Genomic DNA, 19,921 nt, shown 5'->3' on the forward strand with positions numbered 1-19,921 from the left:
TCAAACAATGTCACACTGAGGAATGAAAGTTAATTGTACTTATTGAGTTATCAGATATTAATTTATTGTTGTGCAGGAAAAAATATAGACCTACTTACACTACTACATACCTTGGATCACTAGTGGCTATATACACTTTTTACAAAAAACACAAAAACAAAAACAAAACAAACAAACAAACAAAAACAGAAAATATTGTTGCTATGGACTAGAGTGATGTAGAAGTATTCACCATGATGCTTACACTAGTGATGCACCTGAGAGAAAATGTATTTCACAGTAAGTGATCTAATAATAAAAAAATGGTTTTAAATTTATATATTCTGGAATAATAAAAAAAACACGCAGCCCTTAAGGTTTTAAATTTGACAAAATAGAATTTTATATACAAATGCATAGTGCATAAATACATGGTCTATAAGCACATGTTGATTATCATATGAATGAAATAAAATGATTGCAAATATCAAAATTATTAAATGTTTAGTTTTAACTTGTCTGTAAATTAATATATTTTAATAATTTCCACACAGAATAACTAAGTTAGGTAGCTTATAGATTACAATACATTTTGTTAACATGACAACTGTCCAACTGACTCAGAACAAAGATGTTTACTCAGAGAAGAAAGTATACAAAAACTGTTTAGGTTTATAGGCCTTGTGTTTCACATCATTGTTCATCTTGATTTCTCAAAATAATTTACCTGTGTGCTTTTCCTGTGCATGCTGGTGCACTTGTATGAAGGTACATAGGACTGCAATGACTGTAGATTTTTGGTAAAAAAAAAAAAAAAAAAAAAAAAAAAAAAAAAAGGATTGCATTTTCAGTTTGCAAACATAAGATAAAACATATTTAGAACAACATCAGGTTGACTAATAATTTACTAAATTTACACTATCCCATAGATAGGTTGTAAAGGGGTAAATAAACTCCAAACTGTGAGAGAGAGAGAGAGAGAGAGAGAGAGAGAGCAAAATAAAGTTGGTGTGTTGGGGCCCCATACCTAGACTTTGACTAGGGACCCAAAATCATTCCACCTCTGGTTGAAGGAAATCTTGGACAGTAAAAACAAATCTCTTGCTCTACTAGCCTAGATGAACACCATGCCTTTATGAGGCACAATTATTTAAGCATTCATTCATTTTTTCAGAGACAATGATGCAGGTTAAGGCAATGAGACCATTTGGAAATCTTCCATCAAACACATTTACTGAAGTGTTGAGGCCCTTTGTTATTGGGGTCATGGATCATTGTGTGTAAAAAAAAAAAAAAAAAAAAAAAAAAGTGTACAATGCGGTCAAACTTGACTTCCTCTTCTTCTTATGTATTTCTTTCTTGTCTTTTTCTGCAGTGACTTCATCGCACATGCAGTGTGGACAAAACCAGAATTTATAGTTAAGTGATCAAGAAAACAAGATGAAAGTCATTCAGCTTCAGCTCTGTGAGTTTAAATATTATGAATATTTTTACCATACATTCACAAACTTTACAAACTTGAATCTTTTATAGTTATTATTATTATTATTATTATTTATTAATTTATTTTTAATTCTTCACACAGTGCTATTAATCTGTAGTCAAGCTGCAGTGTCAGATCTACTAACTGATTTGGGATCAAATGTAATCATAAACTGTGATCTTGATGAAAATGAGGTTTATTGGATTTTGCTGAAAACACCAGATCCTCCAACGGTGATTCTACGATCATTTTCAACAGCAAAATCACCTTTTTACCTTAATAAAACATTCAGAAAGAAATATTCAGTGCGGTCTAAACATCGTCTGGTTATAAATCATGTGACTGTTGATGAATTAGGAGTTTATTACTGTATGAACACAGAAATACCTCCAAAACTCAGCAATAGCACCAGACTATACATTACTGGTGAGTACATTTACTCTTGTAAGTTAAATCATTCTGATAATTAGTGTGATTGTTTATTATTATTATTTTATTATTTTTATTATTATTTACTGCTAGTTATTATTATTATTATTATTATTATTATTATTATTAAATATAAGGCCCCTCATTGGTCACTCCACAAAGAGTGTGGAAAGTTATCAGTTCTACAAAACTGTGACATTGTCATTGTGCTCCAGTAAAAGACTGACAGTAACAGACCATGAACATTTTCATTACAGAATCAACTCAACAAACTGAGTGTCACAATCATACAGAGGTGGACTGTAATAATCAGAAACAGTGGCAGATTATTATTATCATATCTGCTCTGATGAACGGAATTCTGGTCATTGTGGTGATTGGTGAGCTCTTAATGAAAAATTACATTAACAAATTAAATATACACTAGCTGTGCTGTCTGTGAAAATATCAATATGATGTTCTTGTGCAGTAAGCAGATGAAGATGTTTCTCATTACTAAGTCTTTTGACTATTATTATGACATATCTCTTGGTATATATTTAAAAAAGAATGATTCTCTGTTTAATTCTTAGTTTTTGCTGTTGGGAATGCAGAACGAATGGAAAAACATGTTCATAATGCTGATCTGCAAACACAAGTTACATATCAGTCATTACAAGTACAATAAGGTAAATATGTTTACCTTAATTAAAAAAAATAAAACCATTGTTTATGATAATTATTGAGGAATACTGACGGTTTTTACTTCTATTATTACAACAAACTACAGTAAACTTTTGTTCAGATTAACTTTAGGTTAAGTGCAGCTGAAATGCTAATTGTTTTCCTCATTGCTCTTTCAGTACGCAGTGGTGGACTTTTCTACAAGAATAGTCATCAAGTCAGCAGCATTTGTATGTGATTATATAACATGTTTTTAGATATGATGTGACTGCCTTTCAAATGTTTTTGTATGTAACAATAAATAAACTGAAAAAAGTCAAAGGCTGCTAGACCATTTAACAGTAAACAGTAAGAATAGTGGCTTATTATTACTATTATATAAAATTTTGAATCATGCTGTTTCTTAAAAGGAAAAAAAAAAATCTTATGAGAAAAAAAAGAATGTTCTCATGCTATTCTAACATACAGCGGGGAAATTTTTTTCAGCATTTTTATTTTTCTAAGTGGGCTATTGAACAAAATTTCATATTGAATTCATACAAAGAAATCAGAACATTTAAGTATACAAGTTGAGTCATAATAGATAAAGTGAAATGACACAGGGAATAAGTATTGAACACATGAAGATAACAAGGTGTAAAATGGCATAGAAAGCCAGGAGATCACCTGAAATCTGTCAGTATTGAGAGAGAAACCCTGCCCCCTATCAGTACTAATTGATATCAGCTGCTTTAGTCCTAATTAAACTGTTGTTTCAAAGAAAACTATAAGCAATGCACTGAACCGCCATGGCATCCATGCACGCTCACCACGCAAGACTCCATTGCTGAACAAAAAGCATGTTGAGGCTAGGTTAAAGTTTGCGAAACAACATTTGGAGAAGCCTGTGGATTATTGAGAGACTATGGTATGGTCAGATGAAAGCAAAATTGAACTTTTTGGCAGTCATTCTACACACCATGTTTGGAGAAGAAATGGCACTGCCCACCACCCCAAGAACACCATAGCAACAGTTAAGTTTGGGGGTGGAAGCATCATGGTTTGGGGCTGCTTTTCAGCAAGGGTTACTGGCAGACTTCATATTATTATATTATTGAAGGCAGGATGAATAGAGAAATGTACCGGGACATTCTGGATAAAAATCTACTGCCATCTACCAGAAATATGAAAATGAAAAGAGGGTGGACATTTCAACAAGACAATGATCCCAAACACAAGGCCAAGGAAACAATGAAGTGGTTTCAAAAAAAAAACAAACTAATTGCTTGAATGGCCCAGTCAGTCACCTGACCTAAATCCCATAGAAAATCTATGGAGAGAACTGAAGATTCATAAAAGAGGCCCAAGGAACCTTCAAGATTTAAAGACTGTTTGTGTGGAAGAATGGGCCAGAATCACTCCTGAGCAAAGCAGACGACTGGTCTCTCCATACAAGAGGTGTCTAGAAGCTGTAATCACCAACCAAGGCTTTTTACAAAGTATTAAATAAAGTGTGTTCAATACTTATTCCCTGTGTCGTTTCACTTTATTTATTATGACTCAACTTGTATACTTAAATGTTCTGATTTCTTTGTATGAATTCAATATTTGGCTTGATGGCAACACCTGGTGGAAATTTTGTGTCAATAGCCCACTTAGAAATGCCCTTACTGATAAAAATGCTGATGTGTCAAATACTTATTTTCCCTGCTGTAATATCAGATCTTATGTAATATCTATAATATATAATAAACTAATATTTAATCATAAAAACAGTTTTTTGGAACATCCAGCTTATTGTTTGTGTATATGCATATTTAATGTATAGTCAATATTTAATGTAAAGTATGTTTTAGACAACATAGACATAAAAGAAACTTTATACTTGATACTAAAGTTCCCCTTCAGTCGTACTCTACGATGTTACGTCAATACTGACGTATTTGGGGTCTCCCTTGGGAGTCCAATCACCTCCGATCTTAGAAGAAAAAGCCAGTGAAATTTGGCGAGTGGAATTTATATAAGATGGCGGCATGCAACCACTCATTCAGATTTTCTGCTTCGGAGCCTATCACTGATTCCGAGCCTATCCGAAGATTCTGGCTGTTGCGCTTCGGCTATGGGAGAAGTCTCTGAACATCCGGCTGCTTCTCTTTTGCTTCTCCAGCGAATGTACCGTCCCGAGTGCACCGAAAGTGCCGCGGTTCTAATTTCTCAACTTACACAGTTGTCAAGAGCCTTATCATTCAATATGTCTTTCAGATCGTGTGCTTCTGGATGTGGTAGCTTTCTGCGGCTGCTCAATCGGAGGCCGATGCCGAACTGGTGGCCATGCTCCTCTGGGCAGCTAAGATTATCGGGCTGGATGTGCGCAAGGTGCCGTTCGGGCTCTTCCCTTCTCACTACCCTCGACGACGGGGCAGTGGGGGGTGCCCGCAAAATGCCGCCACCTGGAGGAATTGTCTTCCGTCCAAAGCATGTAAGCTTTTGTCGGCTCTCGCTGCGAAGACTTACAGTGCTGTAGGCCAGGCTGCGTTGAAACAGCTGCACGAGGGTAGGCCTGACAAGGGGTTAATGCAGGAGCTGTGTACGGCGACCAACTTCGCCCTCAAGGCGACCAAGGTCAGGGTGCGGTCCCTTGGTCAGGTGATGTCTACCATGGTAGTCCAGGAGCACCGTCTCTGGCTGAACCTGGCGCAGATGGCCGACGTCGACAAAGTACGCTTTCTTGACGCTCCTGTCTCCCAGGCCAGCCTCTTCGGTGACACTGTCGAAGACTTTGCCCAGCAATTTAAATTAATTTAATGCTGTATAACATGTTCTGATAGTGATCAGTCAAGATTCAAGATTTCACACACCCATTTATTTCTCTACCACATTCCACAATAGGGTCTGGCTGCAGACACCTGCACCTGCACTCTCAGACACCTGCACTTCCGGAAGTGACGTAATTTGCAGTCTATTTTATTTTTTACTTTATTTTATATATTTAGAATTTTTTTAATCAAATCTCTCAACATTTTACAACAGTAGACAGGTGGTGAAGACAAGAAAAAAGAAACTAAATTACAGTGTCACTCGCAGTCGCCACCTGCACTCTCTGCTACCTGCAACTTCACTCGCAATCCACACAAATCGTTTTTTTTTAATGCTGTACACTTATTGCAAAAAAAAAGCATTATCTTGAATATGAAATGTTTACTAATATTTGCTTCAATCAAAAAAAAAAAAAAAAAAAAAAAAAAAATAACACTTAAATACAAAAAGAAACTTACACAGCTTTTAAAAACTGCCTTCAAAAACACAGCAACAGAAATACTAAAAGATTAATTAATTGCTAAATTAAGTGCTTCCTGCCAACAAAATAAAGGGTATTTACAGCTCTAATATATCACTCACCATTAATTCACTCATTGCCTTTGTGACAAATTTGGCCTTAAAGTGACAATCATCTTTCTTCATTTTTATCAGAAATTTTGCATTTGCTTGCATTTCAGCTGTAATAAGCACAGGCTCCGCCCTCTGTTTGCACGACTAGCTGTCCTGTTGACTTTGCACTGTCAGCCAGTCCTAAATATCAGATCTGAAAAACAACTGCAGTGTGAATGGAGCCAGAGTAATGAGACAGGAAATACACAATACGTGCAGCAATCTTTTATACATAGCAAAAATGTGGATTTTTCTGTTTGATTCATGTTTCATGAACTTAATATACATTCATGTTTTATGTTAAGTTTCAGACAATATTTCATTTTTTGTACTGCAAAACAGTGAGTTTAAACACACTATTAAAAGATTCAGAGAGAGGCTGTGTTAATGGTTTGTGTATGAGAAAATTAACTAGCAGTGCATTTTATGTCTGTTATATTGAATATTACAAGACATTTGTAGTTTCACAGATCACAGAAAACATGTAAATTGACAAAGTTGTGCAGATGATAAAAATGTGTTAATGCTAAAGATAAAGACACCTACTCATTATGTCTAGTGTGTTTAGTGGGTAATAATAGATCTGAACTCAAACAGCACTTTTCATTTATTATTTTTGGTTACACTTTATTTTAAGGTGTCCTTGATACAGTGTCATTATACATTTAAGTACTGAGAAATATTAATTAACTACATGTACTTACTCTAGCATATGGTTAGAGTTAGGATTAAGGTTTGGTTTAAGGTTACTTGCATGTAATTATACATAATAATTGTTATGATAATATTAAGTACATGTAACGTGTAACAAGGACACCTTAAAATAAAGTGTTACCATTTTTTTTTTTCTTGTGTTTAGTGAGCACAGGGATGGGCAGTTTTTCAGACACATGTATTTAAAATACAAAATACTATTTTGTATATAGTATTTTAAAGACTTTGGGGAAAAAAATCAAATGTATTTTGTATTTAAATTTAAGATCAGTATTTTGTATTTTCATAATACATAAAATACTTTGTGGCAGTCAACCTCTTTATCAGGGTGCTGATTTTGCACATCCCAGCATTCATGCACATGAGAACTCCATTCAGCGCTGGGAGAATGACTTTTCTGGAATAAGGTAAGGTGAAAATGTCATGGTCAATTTTACTTGTTGACTAAAGTTAGTGCATATAAAAGTGCATAATTAGATCCTCAAGATCCAAACCAATTGTAAACACAATAAGGTAAATGTGAACTGATATTTTATCACTGTAGGTACTATAAAATATAAAACAAAAAAAAGCTTTGAATTCATTTTAATTCTATCTACCTTAAAAATGTTTATGCATCTCCGTTCTCACAGTTTTCTTTGACTCAAATAGAAACAGCAGAATAGCAGTTTGTTTTGTCTGTATCTACACATTTTTAGGTACATGTAAAGCCCCTTCACACAAGTTTATATTGCTTTGATTGCAACTGTCAAAGCAGTTGTTAAATCTTCACACCATGCCACTCTCTGCTGATACATGTCAGTGAAAACCTGAAGTGTCAGCACTTGTGCCACTGAGCATAGTGGCATGTGCCAATGGCTTCTGTGCATCAGATGCCATATCACTTCATCCGCAAGAGTCAACGACAGATCTTTTACTGTACCATGCTCATTTCGTGATGCGAATAACAAGAAAAAGGCCCTTAAATTAGAAAGACCAAAGAAGTTGAACTGGAAAGGTGACGCCCACTATTGTTGAGTGACGTGCGGACAACAGCAAACCTCAAAATTAAATGTGGAGGCAATAAATAAATGCATAAATAAATAAATAAATATTTTAATAAATATTTTAATAAATTAATAAATAAATAGTAAATGCTTTCAACAATTAAATTATGCATTTAACAATTTATTTATATATTTCAACATTTATTTAATTATTTAATTTTGAGTAATTTGGCCCTCCATATTCAGTGTTCTCTAAACAGAATGTACAGTTGGTATTAACCCTTTCACACGTGAGTTTAAAATATTCTAGCTGAGCTCCCAGGGTGAGTTTTTAAGGCGACCGTTATTTTAGATCATATTGCCTTATTTTTTCCATGACACGACGCCGCAACAGTAGAGCTGTTAGACACATGGATTAGTTTTCCTTTTTATTATTATTATTCACAAACCTGCTCTCTAGATTATAAAATATCTGATATATAAATATATCGATATTTAAAATAATCACTTTAATCTAGCTTGCACCAACTGGTTGTACACAGACGTAGGATGTATGCGTTGTGCCACCCTGGTGAAAAATCCAGCATATGCTGATTAGGCAGGTTTTGATGCTGGTTTAAGCTGGTCCTTTGCTGGTTCTTGCTGGTCCTTGACCAGCAACATGACCAGCAAAAACCAGCAAAGGACCAGCTTAAACCAGCATCAAAACATACCTACCAGCATATGCTGGTTTTTTCACCAGGGATGTGAGGCACTTTTTTTTTTATTATGGATGGATGCACTTTATTGGACTTGTTTTTGACTGATGAAGAGAAACACTCACCCATGCCATTATAAAGCTTGGAAGTACCAAGATATTTTTTTTCCCCCTGATGTTAGGACTGTAAAAAGGAGCAGCTTTGTGATGAAGCATTAAACGAGCCCCTGTAAAAAGGAGCATCCATCAGATGATGCATTAACCTGGCCTCCTGACTTTCTGTGGTCATTAATTCTCCACCTTAATTATGACTTTGAGCTCATTTACTGAGGTGGTAGCACATTCTGATGGGGGGTGTAGAAAAACTGTGTGTCAGAACAAACTTGACTTCCTCTGTTTGATATGTTTTTCTTTCTTCTTGTCTTTTTTTCAGAGCTGCAGTGATGTCATTTTAACTGCTGTGTGGATGAGAAAGTGTGTTTTAATCACGTCAACAACATGAAGATCATTCAGCTTCAGTTCTGTGAGTTTATTATATAACATCAATATATTTACAAGCTTCATAAACTTGGAACAATAATTGCTTTAATGCTTCGCTGTGGTAATTTTAATTATGATTAATGTTTATCTATATATTTTTTTTATTTTATAGATGTATTAATCTGTTGTCAGTATGCAGTGTCAGATCTACTGACTGATCTGGGATCAAATGTGATCATAAACTGTGATCTTGATGAAAATGATGTTTATTGGATTTTACTGAAAACAGCAGATCCTCCAACAGTGATTCTACGATCATTCTCAACACCAACACCACCTTTTTACCATAATAAAAGATTCAGAAAGAAATATCCAGTGCAGTTTAAACATCGTCTGGTTATAAATAATGTGACTGTTGATGAATTAGGAGTTTATTACTGTATGAACACAGAAACACCTCCAAAACTCAGCAACAGCACCAGAATATACTTCACCGGTGAGTTCATTTGTTCAATGTGTTTATTTTCCTTTCTATTATTTGTTATTCATTACTTGAGTTTTTTTATACACTTCATTAAAGTGATTCCTCTTATTTGTTGTTTCAGACAGAGATGAATAGGTCTGTGTTGTAGATATTAACCTGCAGTCATTGTGCTTCATGGAGACTGACAGATGTTACTGTAACTGTGAACACTTTCATTACAGAATCAGCTCAACTAACTGAGTGTCACAGTCATACAGTGGTGAAGTTTATTGATCAGAATCAAACACAATGGCAGATCATTATTATCATATCTGCTCTGATGATTGGACTTCTGCTCATTGTGATGACCAGTGAGTTTTATAAAATTATCAAATTAAATACACAGTAGTGTGAAAATATCATAATGCTCTTCTCCATCGACAGGTGAAGTTTTTAGTAAAAAAAAGAAAAAATAAAATAAAATATTTATATATATATATATATATATATATATATATATATATATATATATACACATAACCGTAAATATTTAAACTGAATTCTCTAATTCATTCTTAGTTTTTCTTGCTGGAAAAAAAAAGCGGCTGGACAAACACATTCATAATACTGATCTGCAGACAAGAGTTACATATCAACCATAAGAACCAAACCAAGTGCAGCAATTGTAAGGTCAGTGAATGAATATCTTTATTTATTTATTTATGGCTAAATGTAATTACAGTAAGTTTTAATTATTGAAAATTCTAGCTGACCTGTTATCTTATAACAAAATAAAGTAACATTTTGTTTGAATTGATTTGAATCAACTGCAGCTGAATGTTAATATTGTTTCCTTGTTGCTCTTTCAGCTCACTGATGTGGAAAACATTCAGCAAGCAAACAGCACATGTGTAACTCTATAACATGTTATTAAATATCATGTGCAGGTATATATATATATATATATATATATATATATCCCAAAAATATTCATATTTGGGACATTAGTTATCACACTTCACTTTTCACTACAGTAAAGTCTTTAAAACAGTAAAGTCTTCCATATGTGCACATATTTTGAAAAAAAAAAAGAAAATTGAAAAGAAAATTGGAATTGGTCCTTCTGTTATCAAGCTTTGTTAATATTATCATATCAGTGAATATTTCTTAATTCATTTAAGTAAGAATTTGCATGTTTCCACCTGGCATAAATTCACTGAAGAAAAAAAATTGAGAGTATTTTTTATTTCTTTTTTCTTTTTTATGTTCTAATGTTATTGACTCATTCATGTTCTATGGGTGAAATGTCTGCACAAACCTGCTAGACCGATGATTTGCTTAAATATTATCAAAATGTTACTCACACAGACTCTGAAGCGGCCTCTGATGGCCACCAGAGGGTCCCCTTCTGTATATTGACTTTTATTCTATTAACTACAATTCCCACAATGCCTTGCCTGATCACACAGCACCTGTAAGCCATTTGTAGAGCATTTAAGCTGTGAACATATACCCTACTCTTGGTGAAGTCTTTTTCTTGGCTTAGCTGGTTATGTTGAGAGGTTTCTATTGTTTATGTCTTTTTTTTTTTTCTTGGATTGTTTTTTTTTTTTTTTTTTTTTCTGTTGTATGATTGTTCACTCCCTGACCATTGGTTGTTTTCTAAATAGTATTTTGGGTTCTGTGTCTGTTATTGACTGTCACACTGTTACCATTCTCTTTGGTGTTTCATTCGTCTTTGTGCTCAAATAAAGCTGAAAATGGATCATGATTCAGACATTTCCGAGTCTGCGTCACACAAACATGACATTTTAAAAACTCTATAGGCAACACAGTGCGGTTAAACTCAACTGAAGTGCTAAACCAAAACCAAATATTTGTTCCATTGGTTGGACACTTGGTAACTTCACAGCTAATGTTTTCAACTTTGTTTAGAATAGAGGTTTAACCTTGAACTAAGAGCCAATACATTTATATATCTCAGTCTTAAACTAATAGAAACCGAAACAGCAGCATTGCAGTTTGTCTGTTTTGTTTGTTTTGTTAATTGTGCTAATTTTGGTTATTGAGATTAAATATGACTGGAAAACAATGGCTTTAAAAACACAATAAAATGTTCTTAAGATGGTGACGGCATTAGGTGCTGTGTGCAGTGTGGTCACAGCAAACTTTCTGTGATCGATGTGGGAGATTTTTTTTTTTTTTTCTCCTGTCTTTGCTTCAGAGCTGCAGTGTATTGAACAGGGTTTTATGTTTTATTCAACAACATATTTATACAACAACATGAAGATCCTTCAGCTTCAGCTCTGTGAGTATGTGATATGTTATGAATACATTTACTTTTATCATAAATTGTTATACATTATAGATTCACAGTGTTTTAAAGCAGGTAGTCTTAATCATGATGTTTGTTCATTTTTTAATAGATGTATTAATGTGTTGTCAAGCTGCAGTGTCAGATCTACTAACTGATTTTGGATCAAATGTGACCATAAACTGTGATCTTGATGAAAATGAAGTTCATTGGATTTTACTGAAAACAGCAGATCCTCCAACACTGATTCTACGATCACTGTCAACCACAACATCACCTTTTTACCCTAATAAAACATTCAGAAAGAAATATTCAGTGCAGCTCAAACATCGTCTGATAATAAATAATGTGACTGTTGATGAATTAGGAGTTTATTACTGTATGAACACAGAAACACCTCCAAAACTCAGCAACAGCACCAGAATATACTTCAATGGTGAGTTCATCTACTCCTTCATAATCCGTGTGATTATTTACTTTTTGTTTTTTATTCATTACTACAAGTTGTTCATACACATTGTCATATTTATTCCTTTTATTGATCATTTCAGAAATTAATAGGCCTGTGTTGTATATTAGTCTTCAGACAGTAACAAACTGACAGTAACAGACTATGAACACTTTCATTACAGAATCAGTTCAATCAACTGAGTGTCACAATCACACAGCGGTGGAGATTATTAATCAGAATCAAACACAATGGAGGATTATTATCATCATATCTGCTCTGATGAATGGACTTCTGATCATTGTTGTGATCTGTAAGTTATTATTCTTATTCTAAAAATTATCAAGTTAAATATGAATTAGTGTAAAAACACCATTATAATGCTGTTCTTAGTTTTTATTTGGTTGAGGTTTATTTTAATACTGTATATATTTTTACCATTTAAGAAAAAATAATATACCGTTAGTAAATAGTGAATCTGAATTCTCTGTTTTATTCTTAGTTTTTGCTGCTGGAAAAACAGAACAGTTGGAGAAACACATTCATGATACTGATCTACAGACAAAAGTTATATATCAACCATAAGAACCAAACCAATTGTAAAGTTATATATATATATATATACACACACACACACACACACACATATACACACATATATATATACACACACACACACACACACACACACATATACACACATATATATATACACATATACATACACATATACATATATATAAAGAGTTCAGATGCAAAACCAGCTAAAAGCCATCGCGGTCAAAAATGAGATAATGATTCTGAGTGAATGCTCCTGACACATAAAATACGTCCATCAAATATTTTTACTCGGTAAATTCCAGCCTCAGCCCAATCAGAAGTACCAGTACTTACATAGAAACCTATACATCTGAGCCTGATAAAAATGCATTTTTTCAAGAAAGACGTCAGATGGATTTAGCTGGTTTTGTATCTGAACTCTTCATTTCTTGTTATGGTTTTAAATCTTTATTTAACATCAGAATGATCTCAAAGTAAGTGTGATTTTGTGGTAACTGAGCTTTAAAATTAAACTATTGTAATCTTAATACAAGTGATGAAGGATTTTGAAAGTCTTGAAAGTCAGAGTTGAGTCAGTCATTGTTGAGTATACTGTACGTTAACCCATGGTTTGCATGTTTTAAAAATAATTAACAGTCAAAAGCATTAGAAATTTAGAAAAGTAATCAAAAGGTAATCAAATGTAATCAGTTACATTACTTTAGTAAAGTAATTGAAAAATTACACTACTTACTACTTTTTAAATAGGGTAACTTGTTATCTGTAACCTATTACATTTCCAAAGTAACCTTCCCAACACTGGTTATAGCCTGACCTTCTTTCTACAATTCACAGATACACACACAGGCAAATGGTGGAAGTATGCAGTTTCCCAGAGCAGAGTACTCTACATGCTGACAATAATTTTTAGAAATGCTGAATATTTGGGGAATCTGCTTGAATTTGTCTGAAATTAAATATGACAAAGTCACTCTAGACTGCTATGTAGCATTACAGTGTGCACATGAGGAAAATACAGTAACACATTTACTGCGGCAGCAACAATAAAAGAACCAACTTCCTCCTCTTGTTTAGTGAAAAAGCTCATGCAGATACTGTCCGTATGTAAAGCTGCACATGTGTCAGTTCTGTGTTCATTTCATCATCTGCAGTTACTAATTTATAATGTTGGTCACAGCTCACATCCTCAAGAGCGTCTGAACCCACGCTGTGTTCACCTGACATACAGCAGCTTGAGATCTTTTGTCTAAAGCTAATTACAATGAAAAGTATAAACAGTATGGATAATAGAGTGCCAACCAGGATCAAATGCCATGAATTCCCAACACTGTCTGGTCTGGTTTCTTGTTGGTTTTCTTGATCAGTGGTTTTTCTTACTTTTTCTGTTGTTTCTGCAATAAAAAAGTCAGAAAGAAAACAACATTACTGCATTGTGATAAAGACAACAGATCAATATAATTTTTATACAGCAGACTGAAACATCACTAGTGAACTAATATGGTATCAGGTTATTTAGTCTATTTACTGTACAGCTTTAGATTAAAAACATTGCACACTACAGCTAATTTCACACACCGTTGATGATCAGCAGCACAGTCTCTTGTTCATCCGAGGGTGTGATGAGACAGATGTATTTTCCTGCATCAGCGTAAGTGAGACCGGTGAGTTTGATGGAGAAATTTCTTCGATCATACTCCTCAGGGAAAGTTACAGTTCTGTTTTTGTATCGTTGGTCGTGTGTCTCTAGTAAATTACTGTGTGGAGTTAAATCACACACACGTTTGCTGCCATTGTGTCTCCAGCTCACATCAACCTCTTGAAGTTTAAAATCATGTTCAGTTGAAGAACATGGCAGGACAACAGAGCCACCAATGACACCCTCTACTGTGACCTGCAGAGACACTGAAATGATAGAAAGTTTAGCTTTAAAAACAAAGTATGTGCCATGAATTTCTCTTTTAAAGTAAGTGCAGTAAGTGGCTTCTGATAAATACTACTGATAAATAAAATCAACACTCAAACAAACAATTAAGATCAACTGATTGCCATCACACTCTTGTAGCCAATCAGCAATAATGGGCATTTACTTTCATGATGGGAAGAAGAGAGTTTGAGCAAGCATGAGATTAGTATTAAGAATGACAGCTGAAAGTGTCATTACAATAGAGAAAATGGTCAGAGGAATATCACTGGATAAAGAGGGGTTACGATCAGACGAATACTGAACACGTGTTAATATTGGAAAAGCTTTCCAGCACTGGACAGACATTACAGATCGGATGTGGTTTGTTTCTGCTCGACACGTGAGCACCTCCAGGAGCAGGAGCAGGGTTGAGCACCCCTGATCTATAGCATCTAACTCTTGCTGTATATACAGTACTATACAGGTGCTGGTCATATAATTAGAATATCTTCAAAAAGTTGATTTTTTTCACTAATTCCATTCAAGAAGTGAAACTTGTATAATGTATACATTCATTCCACACAGACTGATATATTTCAAGTGTTTATTTCTTTTAATTTTGATGATTATAACTGACAACTAATGAAAATCCCAAATTCAGTATCTCAGAAAATTAGAATATTACTTAAGACCATAACTTTGGACCACTCAGCAGCAGTCCAGTCCTTTTTGTTTTTAGCCCAGGCGAGACGCTTCTGACGCTGTCTGTTGTTCAAGAGTGGCTTGACTCAAGGAATGCGACAGCTGAAACCCATGTCTTGCATACGTGTAGTGGTTCTTGAAGCACTGACTCCAGCTGCAGTCCACTCTTTGTGAATCTCCCCCACATTTTTGAATGGGTTTTGTTTCACAATTCTCTCCAGGGTGCGGTTATCCCTACTGCTTGAACACTTTTTTCTACCACATCTTTTCCTTCCCTTCACCTCTCTATTAATGTGCTTGGACACAAAGCTCTGTGAACAGCCAGCCTCTTTTGCAATGACCTTTTGTGTCTTGCCCTCCTTGTGCAAGGTGTCAGTGGTCGTCTTTTGGATAACTGTCAAATCAGCAGTCTTTTCCATGATTGTGTAGCCTACAGAACTAGACTGAGAGACCATTTAAAGGCCTTTGCAGATATCGGTCTGTGTGGAATGAATGTATGCATTATACAAGCTTCACTTCTTGAATGGAATTAGTGAAATAAATCAACTTTTTGAAGATATTATGATTATATAATTATATGACCAGCACCTGTATACAGTACTAATGTGTCAACTACTCATTATTTTTAGCTCCTCTTTGTGTGATTGCTGCAATCATGACATCATGTTGCATTGCATGTTCATGAATTTAGTGAAAGTGAAAGTGATAACCCATTCGGTTACAAAAAAAGATCAAGATGTAGTCAATAACAGCCTCTACTGTGAACGGCACACACACTGAAATCTGAACTGTAATTGAAAACACAGACATGACATGAAGATATGATGAAAGGTGCAGTAGGTGATTTCTGACAAAAACTACTGATAAATGAAATCAACAGCCAAACAATCAATATTGTGAATGTTTTCTAGGTGTTAGTTCTGTGTTCTGAAAGAAATATTGTGTTCGTATATAGGTTGTATTAATAAGGGAAAAACAGAGTGCATCAGATCTATCAGAGACTTTTTGTGTTTTTAGTTTTTTTGTGTTGGTGAATTTGGAGGTAAAGCTATGAAGGGAGGAGTGTGTTTATTTGTGCATTGATTACAAACAGTGGCATTGTTTAAAATTGGCCCCTACACCTTTAAATAAGCCACTATTTGAGGGGACAGCCATTTGCAGAGGTGTCTGAAACCATAGTAGACATTATCAAGTTCACAAATCCAATCCCATAATGCACCACAATATTGAGTGTACAACTAATGCAAACTCAATGTCCAAATTTGCTCACATGTTTTCAGTCAAATGAGCTACATTTGAGGACTAATGTAGGGAAAGGTGAATAGGGTATGGGGCAGTTTTGAACACAGCCAGTGATTCTCAGAAGTCAGAAGTCTACCCTTTAAGTGTGCTGATCAGATGCTCACCTTGTAGCCCTATATACAAAAAGATGAAAGACCAACCTGTAGGAACAGAAAGAAACAAGCTCTTGTTAGTCACTGTAACTCTAATGTGTGGGTTTTATTCCCACCTAACACAAACGGTAAAATAATATAAAAATAATAATAAGATGATAATGACTGAATAGAAATAATAGTCCCAGCTAATTTCACTGCAGAAAACACAACAACCTAATAATCATTAATTAACCTTATGTTTAATGTATTAATGGTGTTAAAGAGTTCTAAACTAAAAGGTTTCTCTTTTGCAGTTTTTCTCAGTCACTTTGATCCATTTCTCAGATCAAAAATGAAACTCTCAAAACTACTTGTTCAACCTCCGCATCATCTAGTCATTGTGCACATCATAATAGCAGTTTCTTATTCTTTTGAACAAGTTGCGATTGCTTTGGTACATTCATGCAATTGATTATGTACATTTGTCTGCATTTTCCTACATTATCAGTTGCTAGTGTCATGTTGCTCAAAATGTATTGCATAGTTCTCTGTGCAATAGTCTTACCCCTCATCTAGTCATTAGTTCATCGTATAAGTCATTACATGCAAAACGGTTGATCTAGTTGTCATAAACTGTCAAGTATATTTTCTACACATTCCTGTTAGTCTATTTGTAAATTTGCCATGCATTGTATATAGCAGACAGGTATAACGAAGGCAAGACATGGGGATAGTTCGTGTAGCAGGCGTGGGTCGATGATCGGCGAACGTAATCCAGGAGGGCAAAGCGAGGGGATAATCTGTAAATGAGTGAGAGTCCAGAAGGCAGGCGGTGTGACAGACGAAACAAGATGGCCAGGTGAGAAAGCTAAACACAGGGAACTCGGGAACGTGAAACAACAATGTAAACACAATCCAAAACACCACAGAAATAACCACAATACTCCGTGGGTCACAGGGGTAAGTCCGGGGCTTATATAGGGCGCTTGATTGGCCACAGGTGTTGATACAGTCAGCGCGATGGGTGATGGGAGTAGTAGTCCAGTAGAGGACCAGGTGATTGAGGCAGGACCGGCAGGGCAGGAGCCTACCAGGCCGAAGCAGGAGCCCTCCAGGGCAGAGCAGGAGGCACTGGAGCCCTCCAGGGCGGAGCAAGAGGCGCAAGAGCCCTCCAGGGCAGAGCAGGAGGCACAAGAGCACTCCAGGGCAGAGCAGGAGCCATCCAGGGTGGAGCAGGAGGTGCAGGAGCCTACCAGGGCGAAGCAGGAGCCCTCCAGGGTGGAGCAGGAGGCACTGGAGCCCTCCAGGGCAGAGCAGGAGCCGTCCAGGGTGGAGCAGGAGGCGCAGGAGCCAAAATAAAATATAATAAAATAAAATAATAATGGCAAATAAAATAATAGCAGATTTGTCTCATTTTAAAGGAATACTAATAACTGAGATGAAAAATTTACTTCAGCCACAAATATACTTTTACTATGGTAAAATAAATATTCTGCGATATCTTCAAAAGGCTTCTGAATGTTGGCACACTTTTTCTTTGTATAGTGTTGCTATGGCAACTAGTAAATACCATAAATTTGGTTATGCTAGCATGTGTGGAAACATTTAAACCATGTGTGTAACAACTAACCCTGCGTTAGTTTGTGCCCCGCGCTCCCGTAGCCTAGGCCCCTGGGTGTGTTGGACTTAATGCGTCACTGCGCAGTCAATGGTGAATGAGAGAGTTTCTCTGTCTGTCATCTCATTTGTGTACCAAAATTTATTTGTATAAATGAATAATAATAATTGTAATTACATTAAATGATTTTCAAAAACTGAAGTGACTGGCATTATTTATTTGTTAGTGTAACCCTTTTCTTAACCCTAGGGGTTAATTTAAATGCTGGCATAAGTAAGAAACTTGGGTCCCGGCAGTTGAATGGTGAATTTGGCTGGTGTTTTTGTCTTTAACTTTAAAACAGTTGTTAATTACTTTTTTCTTGTACAAATATATCCCTCAGCAATCATGCAATCACTATGAAAATGAATTTTGTAAAACAGTTCTTTATTATATTTTTCAGTTCTTTTTTATATTTTCCTCAGAATTTGTAACTGAATGAATTAACTATTGAAAAAAACAACAACAACAAAAAAAAAAAACAATAAAATACCAGATTATGAAATAATATAACAAAGGTTTATTTGTACACTAATAGGATGACTTTTTTTTTAAGGAAAACAATAAAGAGTGAAACAAATAAACAATATAAATGTATGATGAATAGAAAATTTCACAGATGAAGATAAACTCTTTTACCCAAAAGTATATGAATGAATGGTTGTCAGTGAATAAAAGATTTATATCACATTCTGAGTCTCAAGATTGTTATTTGTCTGATACTATGCTTATTAATCTTGTTTCTCTTACTCTTTAACCTCAAATCAACACGAGAGGAGAATTCACAAACTTTCTTAAAGGGGTCATCGGATGCAAGTTCACTTTTTCGTGTTGTTTGAACATTAATGTGTGTTGTCAGTGTATGTACAAATCTACCCTATAATGGTAAAAATCCATGCAGTGGTTTTTAATTAATCTGTAAAAATAATATCCCCTTTTTCAAATCGAGCCGTTCTCAGAGGCCGCTCCCACCATAATTGATTGACATGAGCTCTTACCTTAGACCAGCTGTCACAGTCCAGTAACTTTCCATGTTTTGATGCCAGAGCAGGGATGTAAGTTAGACAAGAATATCTCAGATTGAGTGATTGAGGTGTTGTGTTGCTGGATGTAATAATGAACATAGTGGTCATCATTTACTCCCGACATCTGAGCCGCTGAAGATGCAGTAGATTAAGTTTGTTTGTGAAGGGAATGCGCCTCCCGATCTACATATATCCATCTATGTTCGCACAAATCATTCATGATCCAGCTTCACTTACAGCAGAAGTGAGTATAAGCGTTTTTTTTTTATGAATCTTTGCGATCGCCTTTCCTTATAACGTGGTAGTTAGGACGTTTAGCGGCTAAGTGCGGCTAATGTAAACAACACCGTCTTTCCACAGAGAGAAGAGAGGGGCGGGGTGAGCAGAGCTCATTTGCATTCAAAGGAACAACCCCTTAGAATGAGATGATTTTTGCAGAGCTGATTTTGGCAAGGTAAAAAGGGGGGTTGTTTTACAAAACCATTGAGAATTTTTAATCAAAGTATATTAGAGACTTTTCATTAAGACTCTAAAGAATCATATCAACTTGTGGAAAATGGGCATCCAATGACCCCTTTAAGTTGAACACTTTAGAAACAAGAAACACAAATTCAGATTTCACACTTGTCAGAA

At 35.2% G+C, this 19,921-nt stretch overlaps 1 protein-coding gene and 1 long non-coding RNA gene across 2 annotated transcripts; one reads left to right on the top strand and one right to left on the bottom strand.

Annotated features, from left to right (window-relative positions):
- Positions 1-2,137: 2,137 nt before the first annotated feature.
- Positions 2,138-2,827, top strand: LOC127161675 (uncharacterized). Its single transcript, XR_007827139.1, has 3 exons — positions 2,138-2,271; positions 2,464-2,559; positions 2,734-2,827. It is a non-coding gene; the product is annotated as an uncharacterized LOC127161675 (long non-coding RNA).
- A 9,337-nt stretch (positions 2,828-12,164) lies between these two features.
- LOC127161663 (uncharacterized) lies at positions 12,165-14,718 on the bottom strand. Its single transcript, XM_051104387.1, has 3 exons — positions 14,713-14,718; positions 14,201-14,618; positions 12,165-14,016 (listed from the first exon to the last, which is right to left on the bottom strand). The coding sequence occupies exons 1-3, from the start codon at positions 14,716-14,718 to the stop codon at positions 13,709-13,711; spliced, it is 732 nt and encodes a 243-aa protein (XP_050960344.1). The 3' UTR covers positions 12,165-13,708.
- Positions 14,719-19,921: the final 5,203 nt, after the last annotated feature.

This window comes from Labeo rohita, unplaced genomic scaffold, assembly GCF_022985175.1.
Source record: "Labeo rohita strain BAU-BD-2019 unplaced genomic scaffold, IGBB_LRoh.1.0 scaffold_71, whole genome shotgun sequence".
NCBI lineage: Eukaryota > Metazoa > Chordata > Actinopteri > Cypriniformes > Cyprinidae > Labeo > Labeo rohita.

What these genes read in the sequence shown, in the direction of transcription:
- LOC127161663 (XM_051104387.1), bottom strand. An exon ending in TGTGCTGCTGATCATCAACG is followed by an intron (nt 14,017 to 14,200) that starts GTGTGTGAAATT and finishes TTTTTATTGCAG; the next exon opens with AAACAACAGAAAAAGTAAGA.